Raw genomic sequence first — 18,350 nt, forward strand, 5'->3', positions numbered from 1 at the left:
TGAAATCAGGCAGAAGCTGATATAGGATAAGATGTTCATATGTATCCAATCAATTTCATTATTGACTACTTGTTAATGAATTTTGTGAGTGACTGTGATGGTAAACACAGACAAATTGAAAATGAAAATGTAATAAATAGGATAATATTAACATGTAATGTTATCAGTTCCAGCCAAAATAGGAAATGGCATTCCCAACAGGAAGTAGGCTTCCTGGCGACATAAACAAATCAGAGATACCAAAGTGACACAGACAAACAATCCCATTAGCTGAGTCTGGACAGGGTTTCCCGAGGGTGCCAAAGCCATGTGAAACCAGTAGCCTGGCGTGCTGGATCACCCTCAAGTCCCCACCTGCCATCCCTGCTGATTGGTTGGCTCTTTAAAGGAATACATTAATACTTCCTGGAGGGGTGTTAATATGGATAGGGTGATACACTATGACAATGTGTACCACTGAAATTATCATCTGTCCTCTGAGGGCACCAACACAGCTAACACACACTATTCAAAAGCAGGATGTATTTCTCTTAAAACACATGTGGGATCCTTCATTTAAATGCTGGTCAAGTCTATAGTCTAAATAAAGCTTGTTTACTAACTTTGCAAAAATGTATTTGCAAATGTAAAACCACGTGAAAGATCCCAAACACAAACAGCGGTGGGCCAACTAAAAGCTGTCTCATGCCACATGATACTGTTAGTTCATGCACAAGAACTTTGCTCATAGACTGACTTTGCACTTTTTACAGGTATTCTTATTCTTATTCTGCAAGCTTTGACAAGTGCCTGTAGTAAGATTCTGACAGATGGTTTGAATGAGTGGTGCTCTTTTTAATGTGAACAGAATAGAAGGACTGTGAGGTCTCTAAGGACAGACCACACACACACACGCATGCACGCACGCACGCACGCACGCACACACACACACACACACACACACACACACACACACACACACACACACACACACACACACACACACACGCACACTCCGTGTATAGTATACATATGTAGCAAAAGTAGCTTCCTCTCATATTGACAGAGAAAAGATTATTTCTGCCCTTTTTGTAATTGACAAGCGTAAAGTTAAGGGATGTCTGTTTTCATGCGAGATTTAAAAAAAAAAACATGAGACAACGTGACACGTAACACAAACACACACAGACGTGCCGACACTGATACCTCATTTTCTAATCTGGTTGCAGTAGCTTTTAAATAGACCACATTGTTAACATGCTAGTAAAACCAGACGATTCTCAGTGTGTATGGGTCTGCGTGTGTGTGTGTGTGTGTGTGTATGTGTGTGTGTGTGTATTGCTGTTTTGAGCCCACACTTGCGAGTCATATGACGATGACTATGTGGACTGCATATGTGGGATATGTTTCTGAAATGGAGTCTGAAGTGTCTCTTCTGCCCAGTCCTCACACCTCATCTTCGGTTCCATACCGTGTTGGACTGCATGCACTGAATGCTTGTGTGTGTGAGGCTGAACTCAAATAGCAGCAGACCCCGGACCGGTTTGGGGCCAGATTTGGCCCAGATCATTCTCAGAAGCCTCGTCTGTGATTGCTTGCCCTGGGGCAACAGGCACCTGTAGGTCAGCTGATTGAGGAGTGTGTGAGAGTGATATGGTTTTGAAATTGAGTCTGAAGAGTTTCTCAGGCTCGGTGGTGAGACCTCATTTTCGGTTGCATACTGTGTTTGATGCATGTGTGTGTGTGTGTGTGTGTGTGTTTGTGTTTGTGTGTGTGTGTGTGTGTGTGTGTGTGTGTGTGTGTGTGTGTGTGTGTGTGTGTGTGTGTGTGTGTGTGTGTGTGTGTGTGTGTATGTGTGTGTATGTGTGTGTATGTGTGTGAGTGCATGCATGTGTGCGTGTGTGAGTGTGTGTGTCTTGTCTTTGCTTTGCATAATGTGTTCTCATGTGCGTCAGACTGAACTAACAAAAACAGCAGACCCAAGCCCAGATCTTGGCCTCAACTGAGCCAGATCTTATGTGGCTTACATCCAGATCTTATGCAGCTCCCATTAAGAGACACCATTTGCAGTGTGTTAGAGCGGTCTCAGGTATGACTGATTATGACAATATTACTGCCAATGCATTTCCCCTTTCCTATCTCCTTCCATATCTGTGTACATTAATTTTAGTTTCTTTGTGTGTGTGTGGGTGTGTGTGTGTGTGTATGTCTGTCTGTGTGTGTGTGTGTGTGTGTGTGTGTGTGTGTGTGTGTGTGTGTGTGTGTGTGTGTGTGTGTGTGTGTGTGTGTGTGTGTGTGTCTGTGTCTGTGTCTGTGTCTGTGTCTGTGTGTCTGTGTCTGTGTGTGTGCATGTAATAGAGAGAGAAAAGGAGAGAGAGGGAAAGAGATTAGGTATGAGACGGAGAGTTTGAAAATCCATGTTTTAATTTCAGGGGCATTATCTGTGTTTGCCAGGGTACACACACACACACACACACACACACACACACACACACACACACACACACACAAGGATGCAGCTGCAGTCAGTAAGTGTTGTGCCAGACAGCAGCTCATTAGTATGTTGAGAGTGCCGTACCCATAGCAGTAGCACACATGTACAGACTCAATCAGCCAGTGAACTCCAGACAGACAGACTGGCATTCCTGTTTGCATTTGTTTCCGTTGATGAACAGAACAGCTCTCTCTGTCTCTCATTCTCCCTCTATCTATCTATCTATCTATCTATCTATCTATCTATCTATCTGTCTATCTATCTATCTATCTATCTATCTATCTATCTATCTATCTATCTGTACAGTAGGGGGGATTATCCACAAAACAGGGCCAAATTGTTACGCAGTGGATAATATGCCTGCCTGTCTGTCTGTATCTGTCTTTCCTGATCTACCTGTCTATCTCTCCACATATGCTGTCTGTCTCCCTCTCTTCCTCTCCCCCGCTCTTCCCTCTTTACTCTCTGTTGCTCCTCGTCCAGAGGCGCTGCATATATCGTTTAACCTCCTAAGCAGAGGCTCTCTGGTCTCTGGTCCCCCTGTCTGGTGGTGGTGGTGATGTTGGTGGTGGTGCTGTTGGTGGTGGTAGCCTGCCTTTGGTTCCTACTGAGCGTGCATAATGGATGACACTCACCTGTGGAGACCTGTGGAGGCTGGAGGCCCTGGCTGCTGGAGATGAGTTATTTATTCATACCCAGGGAGGAAGCCCGAGTCCCCGGCCAGAGAGGATTACATGGCCCCAGGGGAAGAAGGGAGGGAGGGAGAGAAAGAGAGAAAGTCTTAGGTAACATACAGACAGAGCAAAAGAGAGAGGCAGAGCGATAGAGGGAATCACAGAGAGGCAGAGAGAGAGAGAGAGAGAGAGAGATGGAGAGAATGTGAGAGAGTGAGAAAGAAAGAGAGAGAGAGAGGGAGGCAGAGAGAGAGAGCCTGTGTGCTTGGTGTCTGGAGATCCCCAGCCTCTTCAGATAGGTCCTCATTAATGCAAACTTCTCATCGATCCCATCCCATCCGATCAGGTCAGATCAGAGGGGCAAGCTCTCCTGCGCAGGGCTGTGTGCAGTTTGTGGTGACAGGGGAGGTGGTTGTCGGGGGCGGATGAGGACTATGTTCTCGGAAACTGAGGTGGGTTGCGGCTTGGTGAGGGCTTTTTACAGGACTGTATACATGGTTACAAGTAGCAGGGAGGGCAAAAAAAGCTGTGACCTTTAAATAAAGGCTGTGGCTGATCATGTGATTCATCAGAGCTCTTTTGCTTTGCTCATTCTCACACAAGGTGAAACCTAAGTTTCTATTGCTAATTTAAACGATAGGGTCTGATGTGAGAATGAAGTCGACACACTAAAGTTGACTAAGGAATCACTCCTTCTGCGACCTAGTAAGATACACGCTTTTCTTCTCGCACGGCTGCAGTGAGAACACAAGCCGATTGATTTGTGGGTTTGAGAAAGCCAATCGCTACGCTAATATCAGAAACCTCAAACTCATTACTTCTCAGGATTATTTAAAGCCTGTGTGTAGCCACGACTGCAATTTAAACAGGATTCGTGTGAGAAAGAGCCTTTAGACTCTGTTGCCTGCCATTCTTGACCAGATTGGGGTCCATGTTCAGGTTACCAGAATAATACTCTATCACCCTTGTTACTGTCTTTTTTTAAAAAAAACTGGGTTGTCGTGTAGCAGAACACTTGACCCTGACTTTAGTTTTCTGGCTTAAAACATGTTTGTTTGAAGATACACTGCACTGAAATCTATTGGGGGTAGAGGTAGGGAGCATTACTCATTCAAAACAAGGTAATACCAATCACCAGAGATCGGTGAAGACCCATCCTGACAGAAGTGATGGGGTCTCGTCTCACTGTCTTTATCAGCATCAGATGCACAACAGAATTAGTTACGCGGTTATTGCCAGTTTGCCAATTCAGGTAGAAGTGTTTTCAATCCTATTCCTATTCTATTCCTGCTCCGACACCCCCCCCCCCCCCCCCCAAAAAAAAAAAAAAAAAAAAAAAGTCACCTTTAAGACGCATTACATACTGTCCAGTACTGTCCTGCCTTGGCTGGCTAAGACAGGGGGAGTCCAGTGACATAGAGAACGTGGCCCCTGCCCAGGGTCGTGGAGGGGATGGTGAGGCATGCTAAGGTTGCGTGTCGTAAGTCATGAGTTACGTCCCCAGTTCGGAGTGTTGCGTAAGGCTAATCGGAACGCATGATGCAACTAAGGCACACTCTGAAGAGGAAGGAGGGGAAAGAGAGAGAGACTGAAAGAGGGTGACAAAGTGGGAATGGATGAGCAAGAGGTAGAGAGAGAAGGTGAAAAGGAGAGAGAGAGAGAGAAATAGTCTGACTGACTGAGCAAGTGACAGAGATATGAGAGACAGAGAGAGAGAGAGAGAGGTAGAGAGGCAACTGACAATACATTTCTCCAGTCAAAATCCACTGAGACGCTTCTGTCTGCTGTTTATCTTTGGTGGAAATCTACCCCCCTTGTCTGGAGATGTGTGAGACACTCAGTGCAGTAATCCTCCCAGACCCAACTCAACACCTCAAAATCCAAAAAGGAAAAACAAGAAAGAAAAGAAAACATGTCATTTTTCCCAACTACAGGCATCTCCAGGCCCCACTGCACTGAAATCCCATCAAGGATACAGTAGATCTCGTAGGCTCCCAGAGAAGAGAAGTAAAACACACTCGCGTTTATTCCCTGAGATGTTTGTGTCCCTATAACTCAACACAGAAAATCTACTGCCTGTCAGTTTAATATATGAGCTCATACCCTTCCTGTTGAAACGGTGACGGATGATCACAGGTAGACAAGCATTTATAACCTGGATGTAAGCATTCAGAGAATCCACTCTGTCGTATACTATCAGTTTGGGTTACAGCAGCCAAACATAACTACGGCCACACTTTCAAACCTCTTCGTCATTCAGTAATGCAGATTTAGGAACTTCACGCAGTTTGTCATTTATTGAGGCTTCTCTTGGGTTCCTTTGAAGTTGGTTAAGTTCCATGCTGACAAAAAAAAAGAAATTGATTTGTCAAAGAAAAGTGTGAGTGTGTGTGTGAGTGAGTGAGTGAGTGTGTTGTGTGTGTGTGTGTGTGTGTGTGTGTGTGTGTGTATGTATGTGAGAGAGAGAGAGGGGGAGGCTGATTTCTTATATTGGAAGGCCATCCATCAGTATTTCTCGTCATGACTGGAACTCTGTCGAAGTTTCTACAATAGTCCCAAAATACCCATACCCACACGCATACACATAACATACTACACACATGTACATGTGCACACACAACACACACACACACAAACAGACAAGCAAATAGACACACACAAATATAAACACACTCACCTTGGACTTTCACCACTTTTGTCATGTTGTGAGTCTAGTCATATGACAAGCACATGTCTGTTTAGCACCTATAGGCTTAGAGAGGCTAAATGGTTTTCTTACTCATAAGCACCTACGTCTCATCAACTCCCATTTTAGATGTGCTCTAAAATGGGACACATACCATAGCATGGCATGTTATTTTGCTACTGTGTATGTATGTATGACTAAACTCAGAGTGTGACTTTCTAGTGGCGTGTTGAATTAAAGAATGAGGTCAAAGCTGGTTCTGAGCTGAACTGATTCATGGGTCTATTTTGTCTCGACAAGGGGGTTCCTGTTACTAAGCTCCCCTCCCGGTCAGTTCGTCTGTCTCTGCGTCTCACTGACCTCAGGTTGCGGGCATGTTGGGAACCCTCTAAAAAAAGCCCCTTGACTACACCCCCCCCCCCCCCAACCCCTCACCATTCACCCTTGCTATCTCTCTCTCTCTCTCTCTCTCTCTCTCTCTCTCTCTCTCTCTCTCTCTCTCTCTCTCTCTCTCTCGTCATTTCGTCCCCCCAGTAGCTTTACAAGGGGTGGGGGGTTTAAAATAAAGTCAGCTGTCCCCATCTGCCACAGACATTGAGGTGCGAAGAGTTGTCTGGAGCTGGTCTCCACCCACACACACACACACACACGTCCATACGTACGCGGGGATTGGGAACGCACGCGGTCAGTCGAACACACACTCTGAGACTGGAGCTCAGACATCGGCCAGAAGGGCCTGCAGGTTTAGGGGGCGGACTAGCGACGTTCATCTCCTGGTGGGATTCTTACCGTCCTGGTGACGCTGACAGGGAACCATTGTTGGAGGTAAGCGGAGGTGTGTGTGTGTGTGTGTGTGTATAGGTGTATGTGGGTGGACGTGGCTGGGTTTGAACTCTCTTTTAAATGTGAGGATGTTAAAAGTGTGGATGGGTTGAAAACAGCGTTCAGTCTTTCGCTCAGTCCATCACTCAAGTCTTCGTCATTTAATCAAAATTACTGGTTTGGAGCCAGAGGCCCATTGGCCTGGGCAGTCGTCTCTGGACAGCAGCACCAAACTCGGGAGCGCATTGGGATAAATGAAGGTTAATTTTAACAGCAGGGTTTCTATTTGGAGGGAGTGTTAAATTAGATCTTTGCCCACACCACTCCATCACACCTCTGTGTGTGTGTGTGTGTGTGTGTGTGTGTGTGTGTGTGTGTGTGTGTGTGTGTGTGTGTGTGTGTGTGTGTGTGTGTGTGTGTGTGTGTGTGTGTGTGTGTGTGTGTGTGTGTGTGTGTGTGTGTGTGTGTGTGCATGTGTGTGTGTGTGTGTGCGCACGGAAGGACGCAATAGGGCATGTTATTCTGAGATTTGCTCTCCAGGACATTGAGTGTGTGCGTGTGTGTATGTGTGTGTGAGAGAGAGAGAGTGTGTGTGTAAGGGAGGGGTATGTGGGTGTAGGACTCTTCAGGACTTTGCATGCAGGCAGGTAAAGTGTCTTTGTCGGAGTGCCTTTTAACGAGGTGGTTGGTCATTGTGATCGCCATGGTTACATAATAGGAGGTTGAGTGCATGTGGGGGTGGGCTGGCTGTGTGTGTGTATGTATGTGTGTGTGTCTCTGTGTGTGTGTGCGACACACACATGGAAGGTGTAGTTATGACTGTGATTTACTCTGAGAATCTGAAGTAGGATGAGAGAAGGCATGTTTACTCACAGTGAACTGCAGCGAATCTCACATTTACATCCATTCATTTAGCTGACACATTCATCCAAAGGCACTTACTGCACAGGTCAGGTGTATATTTAATCAGCAAATGACCCTAAATGCTCTGAGCACCTTTGTCTACTAATTAAGCTACAAGAGCCGTAGTCGACAGAAACTCATCTCCCTAAATGATTTATCAGCTCACACAGCCTCAAAGTGTGAAAGATTTGCTAAGATTCACTTACATTGTCTTAATTTGGTCTTCAGCTCTGCATTAAGTATTTCACTAAATTGCTATTTACTTAGACAGCTTTTTGCAGTGTGCTTGAACCTGTGGTCTCTGTTGAAAAACTCCAGCGTCTGTTATTCTACAAGCCAGTTGAAAGAGAAAACAAGACAAAGGCCAAGAAAGGCAGAATGAGAGTGGAAATGACAGACAAATAAATTGTACAAAATGGCAGATGAGAGAAAGGAAGACCTGAACAAAATGAAGGTGAAAAGTTAAGCCAGCAGAGCACAAAACAAAGGAAAAAAACACAGCTGCACGAAAGGGCCTCATACTCTCCTCTCCTTATGGTCCTAATGTCCCTCCCAAGCCACCGTAGCCTGAGGGAGTCCTGCAGTGCCTTATTATAGGCCATCTGGTGGCCGAGGGGGGCCGTGCTGCATATAGCCTCTGAGTCGCGGAGGCCCCGCATACCACAGAGTGTGTCGTTTGTGCTCGCGAGCCCTCGCGTCCAGTGTCCAGCGTCCAGCGGCACAGCGGCGGTACAGTAAAGCTTCGGGTAGTAACGCCGTCGTGCTACTGAGCCGCATGCCACAGAGGCCTTTGCCCCAGAGCCCGCTGAGACGAGGCGATACCCCAAAACCTAAAACGGCTGCAGCGTCGCACTCGTAGCCCAGTTTAGCCACTGAGGCATTTGAAGCAGCCTCTTCTTTTTACATAATGGAGCTCTGGCAAGGGGGGCTGAGAGGAGAGAGAGAGGCGTCTGGAGGTTTGCTGAAGGTTTTGAAAATGAAAAATGATTTGGCACCAGATGAAGCAAGCTCTAATAGATTAAAGGGGTTTAGACCAGCATTTGATTTGTGACCAGCATTTGATTTGTTTTTTTGAGTGTTTGATGTGTGTTTGATTTGATTTGTAGTATATTTGTATGAATGTGTTTAGTTGTGAGCAGAGAAACATTTGGCTGAACGTGTGGCTGAACCTGCTTTAGGCTGCTGAAGGATTAAAGAAGGCCCAGTGGAAATGTAATTCTCACAACATAGACTGAAGACTTCCTGTTTCATGCAATCTTATCTCTACACACACACACATATATGCAGACACACACACACACACACACACACACACACACACACACACACACACACACACACACACACACACACACACACACACACACACACACACCGATACACACACTTCCCTGTAGGGAACATGACTCTGTGAATGCCTGGCTCTAAAATAAGGCTGGTTTTATTTTTCAGTGCCTGGATTACTTTGGTGCGCGGTACTGAATGTCTATGTGTGTGTGTGTGTGTGTGTGTGTGTAAATGTGTGTGTGTGTGTGTGAGTGTGTGCGCGCGCTCAGCCTCACAGACATCATGGGATTGTTCTCATGTTCTCTTGCTTTTATTTTCTCCCTGGTATGTGGAGGTCTGTGCATCCATTTGTCCATCCATCTTTCTATCATTCCATTCATCCATCCATCCATCTATCTGCCCGTCAGTCAGCAGTAACGTGACGTGACGTGATGTTCTGTCATTCCTCGGTGATGAACGAGTGCATTATCCCTCTTGCACTCCTGCTCTATTTGAAGAGCATTTGGTTACGTCTGACCTCAGGTGTAGGGTGTCCAGTTGAGCAAGCGGCGAGCAGCACGTAAAATCCCTGTTATTTTGGGCGGCTGCTCTTCACTGCTGACCAGTCGTTCCCTTGCTCCCTGTCTTCCCCCTTGTCTCTCTCTATCACTCCATCGCACTCTCTCTCTATCGCTGTCTCTCTATATCACTCCATCATGCTCTTTCTCTCTTGCTGCCTCTCTCCATTCCCCTTCTCTCACCCATCTCTAGGCTTCACTCTCCCTCCATTCTCAAGTGATCCTCTTTTCTCTACCACTCCTCTCTGTCTCTCTCTTTCTCTCGCTCTCTCTCTCTCTCTCTCTCTCTCTCTCGCTCTCTCGGTCTCTCTCTCTGTCTCTGCTAAGTTTACCTCAGCATGTTCTCCATATTTGAGGAGCTAAAATTGGTGTTTCGGGGAACATCGTTGAGTCACATGGCTTCCAGAAGTGCCTGCCTGATGACAGTCCTCCTGAAACACCTCCCCATGATGACACAGTGATATACTTCAACCCTCTCGCCCTCACCTTCTCTCTCACACTCTTCTCCGTGAAACGACCGTTTAACATTGTCATGGTCCGTAACTTACACAGGTCGGCTCATAGTATATCAGCCATGCTCGGACAGGTAGCTGTGGAAGTCACCCTAAGGAAGTGTGTGTTTCATTTTAAGATTGCCTTGATACCAGTGGTGAAAAAACACAATTTGATAAATTGCTTTTACACACATTTCACATTGTTTTTAAGAAATTACATTTCTTTCTTTTTTAACAGTCACAGTAGAGTGGATAACTAGAGTGAAAAAGCTGTAGTGTTTCAAATGGAATAATATACGGAATAATTATTTAGAGATCATCATTCACTCAACTTCTGCATCTTTTTCTGCATCTGAATAAAAACAAAACACCAGGCAAGAAACTATAGATCTGGACGCAGTGCTTTCGGGTTTCTCAGGATTGATACAGGTGGTGGTTTGTGGAGGGGGTGTGGATTATGCCTTAATACAAAAGCCATTCAGCAATTAAACTATTTCTATTAACTGCAAAGATAAGTGCTATTCCTAGGGCAAGGGCACTGTGGTTTGCCTTTTATTTCTGCTTCTGTTAACATGCTACAAATCTTTCATTATGAGTGTGGATTGCAAGCAGCCACAGAGGCATAAAGGGAAACACAATTTTCCATTATTAATTCTGAATAATTCATAATTAATTCTTACTGACAATATGAGGACAAGCTGTGCACCTCTTACCGCTTCACTAAAAAGATAATAAGTCACTTTAATCCTGTCAAGGATGTTTTTGTTTGTTGAACTGAGTAGAGCAAACACTTTGTAAAAACATTTCAAAATGTGAAATACCATTTAATTTTGGACATTTTGTCTTTGAGTGTGTATGAGTTTATCTGTGTATGTGTGTGTGTGTGACTATTGCATGGCGATGAGAAAAGGTCAACTCAAGACAAGTCTATGTTGTGATGACCAGTCTTGACATGAATGGTTGACATGTAGGATTAACCCACTGAGCTTCTGTCAGTTAGTTAGTCAGATTTAAACCTGTGAGACATGGTGTTGATGAGTTTGTGTGCATACGTGTGTATGTCTGTGATGTGTTTGTGTGAGGAGAAAAGGTTACGGTTTTCCATATTTTCTTACCGTGGTAATCCGCTGTCAGTGGCACAGTTTGTGGTAACTTAGCTTCATATAGCAAATATAGTCCTAACAGATTCAGGTTTCACTATAAAGCATTGTGGTCAAAATTACTCCAAGATAACTGGTTTGAGACTGCAGCTTTATTCACGATACCGGGAGACTGTGACCCACAGCAAATATCAAGTGACAATCCCACATATCTGTGGGTAAAGCCCATTTGTATACCCTTAACACACCCACAGCATGAAATTAACCTTTCTACTATTTAACAAATGTGTGAGGTGTAAATGCCTCATCTTTTGTGTAGTGGCTGGTAGAAGAAAACAACAATGTGGGAGGCATTAGATAATTTAATTAGTCTCCTAATTATAACTAATTGGATGACATATATGCTCTAATTGTGTGTGTCTGTGTGTGTGTGTGTGTGTGTGTGTGTGTGTGTGTGTGTCTGTGTGTGTGTGTGTGTGTGTGTGTGTGTGTGTGTTGTAGCTGCAGGCAGCACTGCTGTAACCAGGGACGCAGAAGACACTGTCCAAAGGAACGGAGACCCAGAGACAGAGGGCGTCTCAGTGAAGGAGAGACTCGCCATGTATCAGGCAGCCGTGGCCAAGAAGGAGACCAGCGCCTCCTCAGCTGGGGTACAACACACGCACACACACACACACACACACACGAGCACACACACAGACACACAGACACACAGACACACACACATACACACAAACACACACAAGCAAGTGAATGGGCATAGACATATACTATACACAGGGACACCAGACACACATCCTAATAGAAACATATTGATCCAGATGTTAATCTATTTTCAGGCCTTACTTCACTTATTGGTGTGTCTTCAATAGAGTACTGATAGATGACGCACGCACGCACACACACACACACACACAGAGAGAGAGAGAGAGAGAGAGAGGTTACCATACACACAGACGTACACACGGTAATTGCATATCTGTACATAAACATACAAGCACAGTGGTAGTCTCATATTCCTTATGCTTCATATTGATATATTTATCAATCTTCTTATCTTCTTATTTTATTGTGTAGCTACATGCCCCCCCCCCAAAAAAATAAAAAATAAATAAATAAAAAATCACATATATACACACACAAAAACACATACACACCCCGTCAGGATTAGTTTTCTGTTTTTATCAGAGGTGTAACCGGAGTGGCCGGTCCAAGGCCTGTTTCAGGGGTATTAGCCACCCTTATCAGCCCCGGCACGCACTCAAGGGGGAAACAGAGACGCGCAGCCTCTCTCAGATTCACCTGCCTGCGCCTCTGTGGAGGGCTCAATAGCAGAACAGACGCACACACACACACACACACACACATACACACACACACACACACACACACACATACACACACACACACACATACACACACACACACACACACACACACACACACACACGCGCACACACACACACACACACACACACACACACACACACACACACACGCGCGCGCACCAGGGATGGAAATTAACCACCCGCCCCCCGCCAAATGCGGGCAGTTTTGTGCGCTGGCGGGTGAATTTGGTCAACTTACCAGCCACTGTGGCGGGTAGAGCTAGCGTCCCACAAATAGTCAGATCCGGTCTAATTTTCATACTTATTGACGGTTAAAAATAAGAAAGTGTCTGTAGGGATCATGTAGCCTAACGTTACCAGCCTATAAGGGTAAATCGCGCTGATTTGAAGTTCTAGCCTACAACTCATAGTGAGCCGCCACCGCAGCATAGCAGCACTGGTGCCGCGCTTCACTTTCACTTCACTACCATTAAGACACTGTCACTATGCTTTCATGTGCCACTGCTAGATTATTTCAGGATGACTGCATGGACATAAATCTAGTGAGATCTGTGGATCTGCGTTATATCTTCACAGGATAATATTCTCACGTAAATAGTTCTCTTTTGAATTGGCCCGTAGGCCTAGGTATTTTAATCCGGCCCGCGACACGCTGCTATTTAGACCTACAGTATGAGGCAGACAGACGGACATCTCCACACCCATTCGTCGTGATGGAATATCTCACAAACTTTTCATTCAAAGAAATTACAAACCGTATCAGAATAAACAGCAGAACTTACCGAACGCAAAGGTGTAAAGCATTCCCATACAAGTTATAGCCGTTCGCGAGTAATCCAGTTTTGAAATTGAAGCAAATGTCTACACGGTCTCCAACGTTGGGCTTTTGTCATATATGATAAGGCCAAATACAAAATAAATGTTAACAATATCGCCTAGATAACTGCACAACCAGAGTTTTTCCAATGTAGTTTCACAAAATGCTAAGCGTGCATATTACGTTTCTTAAAGCTGAGCTGTGCTTAAATTGTTCAGTGTATGATTTCATTACGGGCCAAATAGAAAATAAATGCTAAATGTTAAATATAGCCTTGATACCTGTAAATATTTAAATAAGATGTACACTATAGTTAGATCAAGTTGGAGAGTTGGATTATAGGATGCTCCAGAACTCACACAAACGGAGTCTTAAAGGAGCCACACCACTTTTATGACAAGACACTATAGCATATGAATGTGGTTCTGTTGACCTTTAGTTTTGTTGCTACTGTGCTTGGAGGACAGGTTTAGGGCAAAACTCAGCACATTTTAGTCATATTGCAATAATGCCGATTACCGTGATCATTTTGGGTAGCCTACTATAATCATGATATCACATTTTCATGCCGTTTCTCTAGTGGCTGGTAAAAAAGTTGAGTGGCTGGTAGATTTTGGAATCCACCAGCCACAGTGGCAGGTAGAAAAAATATTTAATTTCCATCCCTGGCGCGCACACACACACACACACACACACACACACACACACACACACACACACACACACACACACACACACACACACACACACACATACACACACACACACACGCACACATACACACACACACACACACACACACACACACACACACACACACACACACACACAGTCACATACACACAGAGAGACCTAAACACACTTAACACATATAGAAATTCTCGCAGAATTCTATCTTACAGATACACAGATCTACAAACACTCTCTTGCACACACACACACACACATATACAAATACACACAGAGAGACACTCACCAACACACGGGTGTCTTGTATTAAAATATTAAAACAGGAAAGGAACAGGAAAGGAGAGTGTAATCTGAAACAGAAAGCTCTCCTTGCCTCCCCTCACCGTTCAGATGAACCCGATAAAGGTGAGAGGGATGCCACGTCCTTATGAGCTCACGTTTAATGTATGTGATGGCTTTTAACTGATGCTGACACCCATCACCCCCTCTATAGACACAAACACACTCGCACTCGCACACACACACACACACACACACACACACACACATGCACACACACACACACACACACGTGCGCACACACACACACACACACACACACAGCTCTTGAGTATGAAGACAGCTGTTAAGGTTAGGAGTCAGAGGTCAGAGTTCAGGGCAGGAAGACTGTGAGAGTCAGACAGTCAGACCCTGAGAGTAACCCTGTGTGTGTGTGTGTGTGTGTGTGTTTCTGAGTGTGTGTATGTGAGACATACACACCCCCTGGTGTGTCTGTCTGCCTGTGTGCCTTAGTGTGTGTGTGTGTGTGTGTGTGTGTGTGTGTGTGAGAGAGAGAGATAATGTGAGACCTTGGTAACCCTCTAGTGGTGCAGCCAGGAAGGCCTCTGATGCCCCCTCCAGGTCATTATGTCTCACATACCCTGCCAATGTACTTAATGGATAGTGGTAATGTGGTAGGTTAGAGGCTGAGGAGCCAGGCTAGCATGCAGAAGCCAGGAAAACCATGGGCTCTATTCCCGATTGCCACTGTCGTGTCTTTGAGGGCAGTCGGGAATAGAGACCACGGGAATTGGAAGACTGGCCCTGTGATAATTGATGCCTGTAAGTCACTTTGGATAAAAGTGTCAGGCGAATTAATAAATAAAATAAAAAATAAATAAAAAGGGTACTTACACATATATCGTAAACGTGATAATTACCAACCATTTCGTTTGAACATTCTAAAACAACAATGTTTTTTAATACTTCAAAATAACATTTGATAAATGAACCTTACATTTTGCAGTAGCCATAGGTGTACCACGCTTGGAGTTTAGTGCTGGGCCTATTCCCAACCTTTCTCACGGCACATCAACGGTTATCCTGAGAATTTTCGTCGCAAATCAAAATTCCACTGGAGCTCCAAGAGGATTTGAACATGCAGCCGTAAAACACAGTTTACAGCTCTTCGAGTCACAGTAAAATGTAATTTTTGGTACATAACTAAGATACACTTATGGTGTGGGTGCTTGCGTTTATTTAGGAATCCGCCGTCTTGGTTTGTATAGAAATGAATATTAAGGGACATACACGTAAGAGGTTGGAAATACGCAACGGTTGGTAATATGTGACGTTCCGATATATAGTCATAATACAATCTATCAAGGTTATGAGCAGTGCTGTATGCTCATTTTATAAGTTATAATGCTCTCTCTCTCTTTCTCTCTCTGTATGTGTGTGTGTGTGTGTGTTGTAGGTGCTGGAGGAGACTGAGGCCTGTTCTCTGCCCGGTGGGCTGGCCAGTGTGAAAAAGCAGTTTGAGTCTCAGGAGTTCTCCACCTCCTCTTCCTCACACAGCACCATCACTCACGTGCAGTCCCAGCACAGAGTACAGGTAAAAATACACACACACACTCAGCACCATCATCCACCTCCAGTCCCCGGCATGGAGTACATGTGAATAATTACACACACACAATCATTCAGGTCCACAAACTGACAACCCTTACATCTGATACACACACACTCACACACACAAAAACACACACAGACACACACACAAACACACACACACACACACTCTCCCTCATAAACACACTCTCTCACATAGTACCTGGTTATCATCATCACTATTTGTAGTTGAAATATATTCATCCAACTTTGCTTTAAGGAAACATTCCTGGATAAGAAATTGAACTATAAATCATGCCTGTAAGCCAATGTATAGCCTGTAAGCTATGGGAAAGATAACTATCTAGTAACAACCCTTCATGGAAACAATGTACTCAGATTGTATCGTCATACTATCTGGTTTACCATATGCCCATTGTGGGAGAAATGAAACTTAAAAATGATACAAAAGGTTTATTTTATATAAAGCACTTGATGTATTTAAAATAATACAGTCACTGCAACATTTCTTTATTTAGATATTGATGCCTCTCATGTCTTAACAACAGTTCCAGATCTGTATTACCACTCAGGTTTAGTGTCTCACAGAGAGAAGTTGGCGCTTAACACAGACCACACACACACACATGCACATGCACACGCACACACATACACACACACACAAATACAGACACACACACACATATATATATATACAAACACACAAAAACACGCAGGCACACACTACCTCATCTGGTGCCCTATTCCTAAATGGCAGACTGCTCTTTAATGGGGAAACCAGATGTGCTATCCCTGCATGGGATACTCTAGACAAACAGCAATTCCTTAATGAGTAGCACCTCCCATTTTGTAGGTGCTTTTTAGAGTGCCAAATTAGGTAACACCTGGCCTCAATGAATACTATGTTTCGGGTGTGAGGGAAAACTGGAAGTGATTTAATTGGTCATGGTACCTGCTTCTGCTGGTTAGAAAGATAACAGAGCACTGATGTTAGTATGCAGATCCTCACTCTCTGCCTGCATCTCTCTCTCTCTCTCTCTCTCTCTCTTACACACACATACACACACATACACACACACACACACACACACACACACACACACACACACACACACACACATACAGACAAACACACACACAAGCATATTGTTATAAATAATTTTCTGTCTGCTTTTCTGTCTTGTAGGAGATGTCCAGCTCTCAGACACAGAGAGTTACCTTTAATGAGAATGAACAGGTGAATATCCATCCATCCATCCAGTCATTCTCATCATTCTATCCAAACACTCTCCTCTTCCACCGAGTTGTTCCTGCAGAATAATATCTATTGATTTCACTCTATTTTTCGTTTTGCCGGCAGCTTGAGTGATTTGTGTTTCTATCAGCATTGCCGCTCAGAGCTCCGACAACAATAAATCAACCTCCCTTTTCAGGGAGTTAGAAAAACACTTACAAATTTGAAAAGAAACAGCAGATGAATGAACCAAGATTGAGTTCAAGACCAATTGCCCTTGTGCTTATTTTAAAAAGAAAAGGGCGTTAATGGCTAACCATTGGCTGAGTGCTCTGTGTGATCCCCCCCCCCAACCACACACACACACGCTCCATTCCCTATTGTTGCTGGCCTTGACTGAAGTGTTGGGGAAGGTAATGAGAGTGGGACTAACTCCACTCCTCTCCGATCGCAGGTTAGCCGTGAGCAGCAGAGCTTTCACCAGAACCATGTGGCCGCAGGTTATGAGAACCACTTTGATGAGACAGGTAAGCATAGAGAGAATGTGTGAGATCTGCCATCAATCACCTGTCCATCTGTCCAGTCTGTTTCTTCCTGTCAAGTGTGAAGGGAGCAAGTAATGCAATTTGGTGATGCTGGTTGGTTTTTAAATGATGCAGGCAATTTAATGCATGGAAATGGGTCCCAGGTGGATTGAAAATGAGAAAATTAAGTGGAAATTTTACCATAAATGATAACATTTCTGGACCTTGGGGAAATAAAAAATACATCTCTTTGATTTACAGTAATCACCACCATCAAATCACAAAATGAATCATCATTATCCCCCTCTGCTTCTCTCTCTCTCTCTCTCCCTCTCTCTACAACTGTCTCTCTCCTTTAATTCCATATTCTACTGTATTTGACATGCGAATGTATCCGTGTGTGTGTGTGTGGTGTGTGTGTGTGTGTGTGTGTGTGTGTGTGTGTGTGTGTGCATGTGTTCCTGTGGGTTTAGTGAGGATGATCGGAGGTGAAGATCTACCCAAGGTTTCCGCCCAGGCCTTGAAGCAGCAATATGAAAAAACGATCGAGGAGGCCACACCAAGCAAACAAGTGAAGGTATAGTAATCACTATGATTAATTTACTATAGACATTCACTGTTTTTGGGATACTACATATATTACATATCTAGAGTATCATACTACAGAAATTATACTTTAAGGTATAGTAGCACTCTTCTAAGTAATGGCTATATAAAACAGCTGGATTTCTATGAATAAATTATATGCTGTACATGAGTTCATATCGATACACTAGTGCATATATTATATGTCAGGAAAGGAGGGAAATATTGATTGTTAGATACAGATCACATACAAAGCCACATACAT

The 18,350-nt window shown here is 44.2% G+C and overlaps 1 protein-coding gene across 1 annotated transcript in view; it reads left to right on the forward strand.

The window, feature by feature from the left end:
* The window catches only part of xirp2a (xin actin binding repeat containing 2a), a 54,825-nt gene that overhangs the window by 25,206 nt on the left and 11,269 nt on the right, over window positions 1-18,350 (forward strand). Inside the window, exons 3-7 of the mRNA XM_076303273.1 lie at window positions 11,498-11,646; window positions 15,588-15,725; window positions 16,929-16,979; window positions 17,431-17,503; window positions 17,974-18,077. Of these exons, the coding sequence (XP_076159388.1) occupies window positions 11,498-11,646; window positions 15,588-15,725; window positions 16,929-16,979; window positions 17,431-17,503; window positions 17,974-18,077 (515 nt within the window). The remainder of the gene's footprint in view (window positions 1-11,497; window positions 11,647-15,587; window positions 15,726-16,928; window positions 16,980-17,430; window positions 17,504-17,973; window positions 18,078-18,350) is intronic.

Source organism: Alosa pseudoharengus, unplaced genomic scaffold (assembly GCF_046254945.1).
Source record: "Alosa pseudoharengus isolate Yale_2024_CS ecotype anadromous, Long Island Sound unplaced genomic scaffold, YU_APseudo_1.1 YU_APseudo_1.1_scf_24, whole genome shotgun sequence".
Classification (NCBI taxonomy): Eukaryota; Metazoa; Chordata; class Actinopteri; order Clupeiformes; family Clupeidae; genus Alosa; species Alosa pseudoharengus.